Genomic DNA, 13,227 nt, shown 5'->3' with positions numbered 1-13,227 from the left:
GTGACTTTTCTGAAGCAATTTTGTAAAGTCTGTATTTTTTCTTGTGTGTATCCACTAAAGTCTTTGTTTCATTAGCTTAGTTATCAGAAGCTAATGGCTTGACAGAGATTTTCTTAAATACCTACAACGATAACAAAAACCTTCCGGTCTTTGCAGAGGGCTCTGTATGTATGTGGGCACACACATTCAGCTCGAAGCCAAGCAATTTACAACTGCGTCTTAGCCTTTGTCTTCTGCTTACGGAGAGCCTGAAGAGCAGGCAGAAGTGGGAGGTTAGGACCTTTTCAGGTATTTTCTGAGCATGCGCCGAGCCCTAGGTATGCATGTGCACCTCTATTCCCCAGACTATCTAGGAGCTTTTCAAAGCCCTTAGGGACTTTTGAAATTTTCTACTATACCATTTGCACTGACATCTGATCCTTTTCTTCAGTCATAGAATTTATACACACACACACACACACACACACACACATATACACACACACACATATATATATATGCTTACTCAGGCCAGGCACAGTGGCTCACACCTGTTAATTTCAGCATTTTGGGAGGCCTAGGCGGGTGGATCACCTGACGGCAGGAGTGCAACACCAGCCTGGCCGACATGGAGAAACCCTGTCTCTACTAAAAATACAAAAATTAGCTGAGCACAGTGGTGCACACCTGTAGTCCCAGCTACTCAAGAGGCTGAGGCAGGAGAATCACTTGAACCCGGGAAGTGGAGGCAGCAGTGAGCTGAGATTGCACCACTGCATTCTACCCTGGGCGACAGAGCAAAACTGTCAAAAAAAAAAAAAAAGAAAAAAGAGAAAAAGAAAGAAAGAGAAAGGAAGAAAGAAAAAGAAAAAGAGAAAGAAAGAAAGATAGATAGATAGATAGTTAGATAGATAGATAGATAGAGATTAAGGCTCTCCCAGTGAGGACTCAAAACAAAATGAAGGAAATGTTACTAGAAACTGAAGGGGAAGAGATTCCTGTTATATAGAGGTACTATACTTTGTCCTACAGTTGCATGAAAAGCAGAATTTGTGAGTAATGCACTTGAAAATTTAGCTGAGATGATTTCCAAGCAAAAGGGGAAGTTCCTGTTTTTCTTCTTGTTGATGGTAGCAAAATGTGAGAGGTAAAACATATATTCAGGAAAGAACTGCTAAGCAAAAGGAGACCAGCGCTTGATGACTTTGGAAATTCTCAATCTATCCAGATTGCGCGTGCGCACGCGTGCACACACACACACACACACACACACACAGCTAATATTAGGTAACTCACTATTAGGAAAGTGTGCTCTGAAGAGAAGGCCATGAGTATGGCTGGAAAGCTTTTGCTAGTGTTGAGAATATTAGGTGTGTGACTCAACCATCTCAGCAGAAGCCAGGAATAGAAATGGGATTACCTAGGAAAGATCTGTGGAGGATCCTCTTTTTTAAGATGTGGGTCCCCATGATACACAGGAGAACCACAGTTTTCAAGAATGTTATGTCAGCAGAAACATGGGCAGCTCAGATTGAAAGCAGGGGACAGAGACAGAATGACATGAAGGAAGGCTGTTGGACCCCCAAAATTCTACAGGAAGAAAACAAGCTTATAAAACTGCTTGGCTTCAAGCATGTACTACCCCTGAAGAAAAAGGAAGAATGGGGCCTGGTATAGTGGCTCACACCTGTAATCCTAGCACTTTGGGAGGCCAAGGCAAGGCAGATCACCTGAGGTCAGGAGTTCAAGACCGACCTGGCCAAATAGTGAAACCCCGTCTCTACTAAAAATACAAAAATTAGCTGAGCAGGGTGATGGATGCTTGTAATCCCAGCTACTTGGGAGGCTGAGGCAGGAGAATTGCTTGAACCTGGGAGGCAGATGTTGCAGTGAGCCAAGATCATGCTATTGCACTCGAGCCAGGGCAACAAGAGTGAAACTCCGTCTTGAAAAAAAAAAAAAGAAAAGAAAAAGGAAGAATGACTCAAAGGGAAGAGCCTCAGGCTTACAGGGCAGAAACTCAGGCCCAGAGGCCAGAGCAGTAGGTGCAGAGGCTGGAACTGTGGATCACAGAGCATTGACCTCAGGCCTTGAAATGTAATGAAATCTGCTCTATTATAATAGATTATGAAATTGCTTGGGACCAGTGACCCTTTCTCCCTTCCGTTGTCTCCCTTTTGGAACAGGAATGACTATAACTCTTATGCTATGCCTATCCAACTGTTGTATTTTGGGAACAGAGAACTTGTTTTCTAGTTTCGCAATTTCAGAGATATAGAGGAATTTGTCTCCAGAATGGATCACACCCAGGGTCTCACTCATGCATGATTTAGAAAATGAGATTTGGGGTTTTGAGCTGATTATATTTAGATGAGATTTGGGACTTGAGTTGATTTTGTAATGACTTTGAGACTTTTGAAGATGTTGAGATGAGAAAGTATATTTTGTGTGTGGAATGGAGGAGAATCTTTTGGGGCCAGAGGGAAGGTTCTGGAAGGCCACAAAATGCCCCTACCCTAACGTGTCAGATCCGAATTCCTGGAACCTGGAAGTGTTACATTATATGGAAATGGTCTTCGGTAGATATAATTAAGGATCTTGAAATTGGGATGTTATCCTGAATTATTGTGGCAGATCCTAAATGCAATCACATGTATCCTTATAAGTGGGAGGCAAAAGGGATCTGACACACACAAAAGAGGAAAAGGCGCTGTGAAGATGGAGGAGTGATGTGGCCAAAAGCCAAGAAATGCCGGCAGCCACCAGAAGTCGGAAGAGACAAGGAATGGATTCTCGCCTGGAGCCTCCAGGGCAAGCACGAAGCTACCAAAATTCTGATTTTGGCCTAGTGACGCAGATTTTGAACTTCTGGCCTCCAGAATGATGAGAGAATACATTTCATGGCTTTAGGCCACCCAGTTTGTGGTAATCTGCTACAATTGTCATAGGAAATGAATGCAATAACACAATGCATCTATCCATTCTTTGCTTGTCGGACACAGAGATTGCTGTTGTGAAAAGTCTTGTACACGTCGCCCAGTGCAAATGCACGAGTTTCTATACATGGGAGTGGAATTGCTTGGTGAAAGCATATGCAGATGTTCAATTCTACAGCATAATACCAGATTGTTTACCAAAGTGGTTGCACCAATTTATACTCCTACCGGCACTGTAGCTTCTGCTGATCCACATCTTGTCATCACTTGATATTGTCAGATTTCTTGATTTTTGCCAGTATTAGTGGGTGTAAAATGGTGTCTTATTGTAACTTTATATGCATTGCCCTCATTACGATTGTGTTTAACTTGAGCATACTTTTAAACTCATATTGGCTATTTGTAATTCCTCTTCTGTGAAATGTGTGTTCATGTCTTTTGCCCATTTTTGAATAAATCATTTTCTATCCTTTTATCGACTTCTAGGAGTTCTTATATACACTAAAACTTTATTTTTTGTGGATTATCTTTTTACTTACATTATGGTATTGGTTGATTAAAAGTTCTTGATCTTATTAATGTCGTTGAATTTATCAATCTTTTGTTTCATGGTTAGCATTTGTATGCCTTTTAACCCCTCCCTGAAGTAAAAACGATACTCCCCTATAATGTCTTTTAAGAGTTTTGGGCCAGGCACAATGGCTCATGCCTGTAATCCCAGCAATTTGGAAGGCCAAGGCAGGAGGATTGCTTGAGGCCAGGAGTTCAAGACCAGCCTGGGCAATAGAGTGAGACCCTGTCTCTGAACTAATACAAAGCCTGGTGTGGTGGCAGGTGCCTGTGGTTCCAGCTACTCAGGAGGCTGAGGCAGGAGGATCGCCTGAAGGTTTAGGCTGCAGGGAGCCATGACTGCACCACGGCACTCCAGCCGGGATGACAGAGTGAGACCCTGTCCCAAAAAATAAATAATTAAAGGAGTTTCGCTTCCCACGTTTAAATTGTTAATCTGTCTGGATTCTTTTTCTGTATAATGTGAGGTAGTTCCAACTGTTTTATCCACACAGAAATGACCAATTGTTCCTATACCAATTGTATGTTATTGTCCCTCATTTCTCCACCTATCAGCAAGGCCATCCCAAAGCTCCAAATATACATGTCTGTTAGTGTTTCTCACTTGATTTCATTAGTCTATTTGTCCATTCTAGCCCAACTATTTTTATTGCTAGAGTTTTATAATTCATTCTGATGGCTGGAGGGAAAGCACCTCGCTTCTTTCTTCTCCTTCAAGGGTATCTTAGATATTCTTTTTTTTTTTTTTTTGAGACAGAGTCGCACTCTGTCACCAGGCGCCTGGCTGGAGTGCAGTGGCACAGTCTCAGCTCACTGCAACCTCCGCCTCCCGGGTTCAAGCAATTCTCCTGCCTCAGCCTCCCGAGTAACTAGGACTACAGGCGCATGCCACCACGCCCAGCTAATTTTTTGTATTTTTAGTAGAGACAGGGTTTCACCATGTTGGCCAGGATGGTCTCGATCTCTTGACCTCGTGATCCACCCGCCTCGGCCTCCCAAAGTGCTGGGATTTGTAGTATCTTAGATATTCTTGACTCTTACTCTTCCAAATTTTAAATTTAACATATCAGAATTCAAGAAAATCTCTGTTGGAATTTTTATTGCAACTGCATTAAATCTATAGATCAAATTGGAGAAAATCAGCATCTTTGTGAAATACTCAGTTTTATAGTTTGCATCCAGTTTGCATTCAATATTTATAATTATAATTTAGATTATAAAATAATTTGTATTAGAATGACTATAATTTTATAATTAGGATTCAGACTTAAAATATTCTTCATAAGAAGTCTTGCACATCTTTTGTCAGATTTATTGTAGATGCTTATCCTGTATTGCAATAGTAATAATATATTTTAAAAATTCTATTGTCTGGCTGAGCATGGTGCTCTTACATGTAATCCCAGCACTTTGGGAGGCCAAGGTGGGATGATGGCTGAGCCCAGGAGTTTGACAACAGCCTGGGGAACATAGTGACATCCCTGTCTCTACAAAAAAAAATTTTTTTAATTAGTGGGGAGTGGTGGGGCATACCTGTAGTCTCAGCTACTCAGGCAGCTGAAGCAGGAGGATTGCTTCAACCCAACAGGTTGAGGCTGCATTGACCATGATCATTCCACTGCACTCCAGTTTAGGCAAAAGAGTGTCAAACCCTGTCTCAAAAAATGTTTCTGTTTTCCAACTGTTGCTGGTATAGAGCTGCAAATAATTTTTATATTAATATAAGTCAAACTTTTGGCCAAATTCTCTTATGATAATGATTTGCCTATGGAGTATTTTGGATTTGATATGTATACAATGATATCATCTATGAATAATGACAGTTCTAGTTTTAATTTTCCAATATTTATGTCTCAAATTTCTTTTTCTTGTCTTATTGCACTGGCTGCAATCAGTACAATGTTAAATAGAAGCAATGAGAAAGCAGCCATGCTTGTCTCATTTCTGATTTTAAAAGAATGTTTGTAGCATTTCACCAGTAAGAATGTTTTCTGTGGGGTTTTTGTGGATACTCTGCCAGGTTAATGAAGTTCTCTCTTTTTTTTTTTGAGACAGAGTCTGGCTCTGTTGCCCACACTGGAATCTTGCTGTGTCACCCAGGCTGGAGTATGGTGGCACAATCTCAGCTCACTGCAACCTCTGCCTCCAAAGTTCAAACAATTCTCCTGCCACAGCCACCTGAGTAGCTTGAATTACAGGCGAAGGCCACCACATCTGGCTAATTGTTTTATTTTTAGTAGAGACAGGGTTTCACCATCTTGGCCATGCTGGTCTTGAACTCCTAGGAGACTGCAATTTATCTGCTTGCCTTGACCTCCCAAAGTGCTGGCATTACAGACATGAGCCACTGCGCCTAGCCTCCTCTCATTAAATAAAAAATTTTGATTTTTATTAGTCACATATGGATATAATTTTAAAAATCAGTCAAAAAGTCTTATGGTAAAATACAGCAATTTTCCACTTCACTCCTCCATCCCCCTATACCTGTTTCTTCTGGGATTTATACATCTTCATGTTTCTAAATAATGTGTCTACTGATAGTTTTTTAATTAATCAATTGCAGAAATTATCTATTGAATTCTTATTTGGCAGATGAGAATTTAATTTTCTTATATTGCTATGAATTAAAATAATAGTGGTTAAGTGAATATTTCACACTTACATTTTTATGCTTACTCAATATTATTCATAGCTGAGCACTTTGGGGACTATGATTATATTTTTTACCCTTGATTTTCCCTAAAGTTAGTAATTATCTGATTAAAAATTGCTCAGCTTTCTCTGTTCCTTTTGCTAATTTCTTTCACGCCTTCCAATGTCTTCAGTCACATTAGTTGACCTAACAGTCTCAGTGAGTTTCTGTGACACCGTCATTCCAATTTCTCCTCTATCTGGGCTGGTTGCTTTTCATGCTGCTACACAGTCATTGTTCTGGGACTTTGCTGTCCTCCTTGCAATAACCTTTCTCATTCTCCTGAGTTCTCTGCTTTGCTAGATCTCCTGTATGTCTTTCTTTCTTATGATTTACTCCTCTGTTTTGTTGGAACACATCCTGTATTTGTTCATGAGTGGTAGAGTGATGTAGGGTGAGGACTGCCCTCAGCATCCCAGCCTCTTGATCTTCTGCTTTCTAATTTAGACCAGTTGCCCTCTTCACCTATGTGGGAGTCCAGGATATGGCATCACTACCATCCTGAAGATTCTCTTCCCTTTGATCCTGGGTTGACTTTCCTGTCTTCTGCCTATTCGTTCCTCTTTCTTGGCTACCTCTTCATTGTGCTGGAGTCCATCTGTCTTAGTTCACTCCTGCAACTATAGCAAAATACTTTAGACTGGGTAATACATAAATGATAGAAATATATTTCTTACAGTTCTGGCTGCTGCAAAGTCCAAGATCAAGGTGCCAGCAGATTTACTATCTGGTAGGAGCTTCCTCTCTGCTTCCAAGATAGCACTGTCTTGCTGCATCCTCACATGGAGGAAGTAACGAACACTGTATCCTCGCATGGCAGGTGGGTGAAAAAAAAGGGACTAGGGTGCTCCCTTCAAGCTCTTTTTGTAAGGTAACTAATCCCATTCATAAGGGCTCTGCCCTCCTGACTTAATCACCTTCTAAAGGGCCCCACCTTTTAATACCATCACATTAGCAATGAAGCTTCAACATGTGAAGTTTGGAGGACACATTCAGACCTAGCAGCATCTTTCAGCAGCTTCCGAGAAAGGATCATGAGATGGTTAAGGTTTTCGAGACCATAAATACGTAAAAAATAAAAGTTTTTATTTTATCTACCCTCATGCTTGAGTGATAGTTTGGTTAGCAAAGAATTCTAGGTGGGAAATAATTTTCTTACAGATTTTCGAATGCATCGTTCCATTTTCTTCCTGCATCTGTGTCGCCGTGGAGAAGTCCAAATCATTCTGATTCCAGACCCTCTGTTGTGACTATTCCTGGGGAAGCTTGTAAGATTGCTTTCTCCCAATTTTCTGAAATTGTACCCTGATGAGCCTTAGTGTTTTCATTGCCTCTACTAGGCACAAGGTGAACTTTTTCTTTTTTCTTTCTTTTTTTTTTTTTTTTAATGACACAGGATCTTACCCTGTCACCCAGGCAGGAGTGCAGTAGTGTGATCACTGTATACTGGGGGCTTAAGCAATCCTCCCACTTCAGCTGGGACCACAAGGCAGACACCATCACACCCAGCTAATTTTTTGATGTTTTGCTGAGATGGGGTCTCACTCTGTAGCTCAGGCTGGTCTCAAACTCCTGAGCTCAAGTGATCCTCCTTCCTCAGCCTCCCAAAGTGCTGGGATTGCAGGCGTGAGCCACCGCACCTGGCCATCTTGAGTTATTTATCTGATGCTTTACCCGCTTCATTTTCTTCTGTTCCTTCTTTTTTCAGACATGGAACCCCCTAAATTGATTTTCTAATTTTCTAATCTTTTCTCTATTTTCCATTTCTTTCTTTTTGGGGACACTCCCTCAACTGTGTCTTCCAACCTTACTCATTGTTTTCATTTCTGCCATCGTGCTTTTAAAAAATACATTATTTTCCAATAGTTTTTGCTGTTCTCTGAATGTTTACTTTTCATAGAATCAGGTTCTCATTTCACGAATGCAATACTTTCTTTTCTCACTCTGGGGTTATTAATACCTCTTCTTCCTCCTCCTCCTCGCCCTCCTTCTCCTCCTCCTCTTCACCTCCTCTTCTCCTTCTTTTTTCTACAGCGTCTGTTTCCTGCAAGTTAGGGTTTTTTTTTTCTGCTTACTGGGTTTGTTCTTTCTTAAGGCAGAGAGGTTTCTCCTCAGTTGTTTAATAATCCTCGATTGCTCATTATTAAGAACAAGATCTTAAAAATTGTCGGCAAGCATGTTGACTTTGAGCTGGCTGGATATTTTATCGGCTAGCATTCATCTTAGATCCCTCTTTCTGGGTTGGCCAGAGTCCCACAGAGGGGCTGTCTGGAGGGTAAAGGTCGGGCAACTCATTACCCTTCTGGTGACTGAGTTGCCATTTTGGCTGACAAGTGAGATAAGAGGGTTGGAGGTCTCGGATTTCACCGTGTGTCCAATAACCCCCTTAATCTGCCAGTGGCCCAAAGACCCTCTGTTTTGCCATTTCCAGAGAATAAATCTTCAGGGTTATGCTAGACTCAGAGAGGGGCAGTTGGCCAGTGGCATGGAGTAGAGGAGGGGATCTAGGGATTGAATCACTCAGTTTGCTTTGATCTAATGCTCTATACTTCAGCTTCTGCTACCAATGCCAGTGGTCTCTGCTGCCACCCGTTCCTGAGGTTCCGTTGCCTTGATATAGCCATAATTCAGAGAGACTTGTTGATATCTCACACCATAATGATGTGTCTCTTTTCCCCTGTAGCTTTAATTATTTTTGCTTTAAATATTTTAGGCTATTTTATTAGGCACATATTAATTTAGATGGTTATATCTATCTGCTGAATTTTTTTAAGAAAAACAGTGTCATCATTTTATTATTACTGTGTAGTGACCACCACTACCCTAATGTTTTTCGTCTTAAAGTTTTCTATGTATTTGATTTTTTTGAAACAAGGTCTTCCTGTGTTGCCCAGACTGAATGCAGCGGCATGATCACAGCTCACTGCAGCCTTGACCTCCCAGGCTACAGTGTTCTTCCTGCCTCAGCCTCCCAAGAACTGGAACTACAGGCTTGCACCACCACACCTGGCTAATTTTTTATTTTTTGTAGAGATCGGTTCTCCACATGTTCCCTAGGCTGGTCTCAAACTCCTGAGCTCAAGTGAGCCTCCCTCCTCAGCCTCCCAAAGTGCTGGGATTACACACATGATTCACCACAATTCGTATTTTTTTTTTTGAGATGGAGTCTTGCTGTGTTGCCCAGGCTGGTGTGAAGTGGGGTGATCTTGGCTCACTGCAGCCTCTGTCTCCCAGATTCAAGAGATTCTCCTGCCTCAGACTCCCGAATAGCTGGGATTATAGGCGCCTGCCACTGCACCTGACTAATTTTTGCATTTTTAGTAGAGACGGGGTTTCACTGTCTTGGCCAGGCTGGTCTTAAACTCCTGACCTTATGACCCACCCACCCCGGCCTCCTAAAGTGCTGGGATTACAGGCAGGAGCCACCGTGCCCAGTGCATGATTCGTCTTAAAGTTTGGTTATCAATGCAGAAATACCACCTTGCTTTTGGTGTAACTTTTTCAAGCTCATCCTTTCCATATCCTTCTGCTTAGGTGTGTCAGATATACCTTTTTAAAAAGCATTTTGAACATTACATTACATTCCCATGGTTGTGCAATCATCATCCATATATAGAACTGTTTTTTGTCTTCCCAAATGAAACTCCATGCCCATTAAACAAATATCATCTCCCCTCCATTCTCTGTTTTCTGTTCTTGATTTCATAGACCTTATGAGTCTATGTTTGGCTTGGAGTGGTGGCTCACGCATGTAATTCCAGCACTTTGGAAGGCCAAGGTGGGCGGATCACCTGAGGTCGGGGGTTCGAGACCAGCCTGGCCAATATGGCGAAACCCGTCTCTACTAAAAGTACAAAAAAATTAGCTGGGCATCGGTAATTCCAGCTACTTGGGAGGCTGAGGCAGGAGAATCACTTGAACCTGAGAGATCTGCTTTAACCTGAAAAATTGTCGCCACTTTTTCTAGGATTGCAGTGAGCCAAGATCACGCCACTGCACTCCAGCTTGGGCAATAAGAGTGAGACTCCATCTCAAATAAATAAATAAATAAATAAGTCTATGCTTTACATCTGCTTTAACTTCTTTTCATATCTTCCGTCTTTGCGTGTGTGCTTCTGCGCTGTCTTTTGATTCTTTTTTGTTTGTTTTAAAATGAGGGTTGTTATTATTCTTTAGGTTTGAAGATACCAGTGCACTAGGGGAGGTCCCCAAATGCCAGTGGGACCTCAACCCCAGTCGGTGTCCAGGCTCTTGACACTATCACGAGAGGGAATTCAAGGATGAGTCGGCACTTAGTGAAAGTATGGAGATGTACTGCTAAGCAAAAAGTACACAGTCTAGAAAGGGGAATGTGGCATACTCAAGAGCGTGAGTCACCTAATTCTTTAGATACATCTTACATAGCTCTAATTCTCTCTGTAGCTGCTGTTTAACTTGTTCTTTTAGATATTTATTTACTTATTTAATCATTTAAAAAATCTGCTTAGGGCTGGGTGCAGTGGCTCACGCCTGTAATCCCAGCACTTTGGGAGGCTGTATTCTAGGAGTTCAAGACCAGCCTGGCCAACATGGCGAAACCCTGTCTCTACTAAAAACACAAAGATTAGCGGGGCATGGTGGTGTGTGCCTGTAATCCCAGCTACTCAGGAGGCTGAGGCAGGACAATCTCTTGAACCCGGGAGCCCAGATTGCACCACTGCACTCCAGCCTGGGTGAGGGCAGAGCGAGACCTTGTCTTAAACAAACAAACAAACAAACAAAAAACTGCTTGGTTCTCCTTGATAATCTCTTGTTTATTCGTCTTGAATTCATACATATTTTTTTTAAATTGTCTTTAAATTTTTTGAGACGAAGTCTCACTCTGTCTCCCAGGCTGGAGTGCATTGGTGCAATCCTGGCGGCTCACTGCACCTCTGCCTCCTGGGCTCAATGGATTCTTGTGCCTCAGCTTCCTGAGTAGGTGGGACAACAGGCATGTGCCACCATGCCCAGCTAATTTTTGTGTTTAGGAGAGACAGGGTTTCACCATTTTGCCCAGGCTGGTGTCAAACTCTTGGGCTCAAGCGATCCACCTCTCTCAGCCTCCAAAAGTTCTGGCAGCTACCATGCCCGTCCATATGTGTATATTAACAATAACTTATCATCTATTTCAAAATAGCTAAAAGATGATTTGCAACATTCCCAACACAAAGAAATGATAATTGTTTGAGGCGATGAATATCCCAGTTACCCAGATTTGATCATTATACATTGTATGCTTGTTTCAAAAGGTCACATATACCTCACAAATATGTACAACTATAGCCAGAAAAATTAAAAATAAATTCTTTTTTTTGCTTTTTGTTGTGTAAATTTTTTGCATGTCCTTTTCTTTAAAAATTGATTCTAAAAATTCATACGTTAACCTTTCAACATCATATCTAGGAGACCACTCTCTGGAGTCCTGTAGCATCTAAATCTGTTGTGTGTTGTTTCTTTTCTGTTTTTGTTTTTTTTTTAGAGAGAGGGTTTTACCATGTTGATCAGGCTGGTCTCGAACTCCTGACCTCAGGTGATCCGCCCACCTCGGCCTCCCAAAGTGCTGTGATTACAGGCGTGAGCCGCCACGCCTGGCCTGTGTGTTGTTTCTGTTGAGTCTTACTCATAGTCGCTAGCATGTTTACGTGCTGGTGATTTGATTGTGAGTGCATTGCTTGATATTGAGCAATGGAAATCCTTCATATCTAACTTTGGATATATTCCTCTAGCAAGGATTTGAATTGGCTTCTGCCTGGAGCCAGGGGTGTCACCAACATGGAACGCTTCAGCCCCCTCTGAGGGTCCTAGCTCCATGAACTTTCAGGGTCCCAGCTCCATGTATTCTGAAGGTCCCTGCTCCATGTATTCTGAGGGTCCTAGCGCCATGTAGATGCCCAACATTCAGTTGCCCAACCTCCCTCCTGGCCAAGTGCCCAGCTTTGGCTCCATTTTCCTTTGTGGGTCAGGAAGTGGCTTTTGCAGACAAGGCCTAGAGCTTGATAGACAACAAGTCCTCAAAGAATTGTAGCCTCTTTTTCTAGGATTTTTTTTTTTTTTTCTGTAGCAGGAAGCTTCCACTCTGCTCCAAGTCCACCATATCACTAGGAGTAGAAATTCTCCAACCCATTCCACACTCATCCATAGACGCCATCTTTTTGATATGCAAATCCATTCACATCACACTCCTGCATAAATCCTTCAGTGACTCCTCTTTGTCCTTAAGTATGAAGTTTGAATGCTTTACATAGTATACTGCATTAGTCCATTCTCACACTGCTGCAAGAACTACTTGAGGCTGGGTAATTTATAAAGAGGTTTAATTGGCTCACAGTTCTGCAGCTGTACAGGAAGCACAGCTGGGGAGGCCTCAGGAAACTTACAATCATGGCAGAAGGTGAAAGAGAGGCAGGCACGCCTTGCATGGCTGGAGCAGGAGGAAGACAGCAAAGCGGGAGGTACTACATACTTTTTTTTTTTTTTTTGAGCTGGAGTCTCGGCTCTGTCAGCCAGGCTGGAGTGCAGTAGTGCAATCTAGGCTCACTGCAACCTCTGCTTCCTCGGTTCAAGCAATTCTCCTGCCTCAGCCTCCCAAGTAGCTGGGATTACAGGCACACACCACCATGCCCAGCTAATTTTTGTATTTTTACTAGAGATGGGGTTTCACCATGTTGCTCAGGCTGGTCTCAAACTCCTGGCCTCATGATCTGCCCACCTCAGCTTTCTAAAGTGCTGGGATTACGTGCATGAGCCACCGTGCTCGACCGGTGCTACATACTTTTAAACAACCAGATCTTGTGAGAACTCACTCATTATCACAAGATCAGCAAGAGGGAAATCTGCCCCCATGATCCAATCACCTCCCACCTGGCCTCTGGTTTAATGCTGGAAATTATAATTTGACATGAGATTTGGGTGGGGATGCAGAACCAAACCATACCATATACAAAACCCCATATAATCCAGCCCCTGACTCTCTTGCCAGCCCCAGCTCTTTCAGTGGCCTCCCTTTCCACTCCAAAATTCCTGCCTCAG

At 42.3% G+C, this 13,227-nt stretch overlaps 1 protein-coding gene across 13 annotated transcripts in view; it reads left to right on the top strand.

Moving 5' to 3' along the window:
• Positions 1-13,227, top strand: part of RAB3IL1 (RAB3A interacting protein like 1) — a 51,889-nt gene that overhangs the window by 8,531 nt on the left and 30,131 nt on the right. For 3 of the 13 annotated variants that reach the window (XM_078341184.1, XM_035262944.3, XM_078341191.1), the window contains exon 2: positions 6,857-6,997. The exons of 5 other annotated variants lie outside the window; for them this stretch is intronic. In XM_078341184.1, the coding sequence (XP_078197310.1) occupies positions 6,960-6,997 (38 nt within the window). In that variant the 5' untranslated portion in view covers positions 6,857-6,959. Of the gene's footprint in view, positions 1-6,856; positions 6,998-10,353; positions 10,546-13,227 lie in introns of those variants that run through there. 5 more of the 13 variants (XM_078341181.1, XM_054240980.2, XM_078341190.1 and 2 more) reach the window with 4 other exon arrangements.

The sequence above is a fragment of the Callithrix jacchus genome, chromosome 10 (assembly GCF_049354715.1).
Source record: "Callithrix jacchus isolate 240 chromosome 10, calJac240_pri, whole genome shotgun sequence".
Classification (NCBI taxonomy): Eukaryota; Metazoa; Chordata; class Mammalia; order Primates; family Cebidae; genus Callithrix; species Callithrix jacchus.
This window is presented reverse-complemented; position numbering and strand designations above follow the sequence as displayed.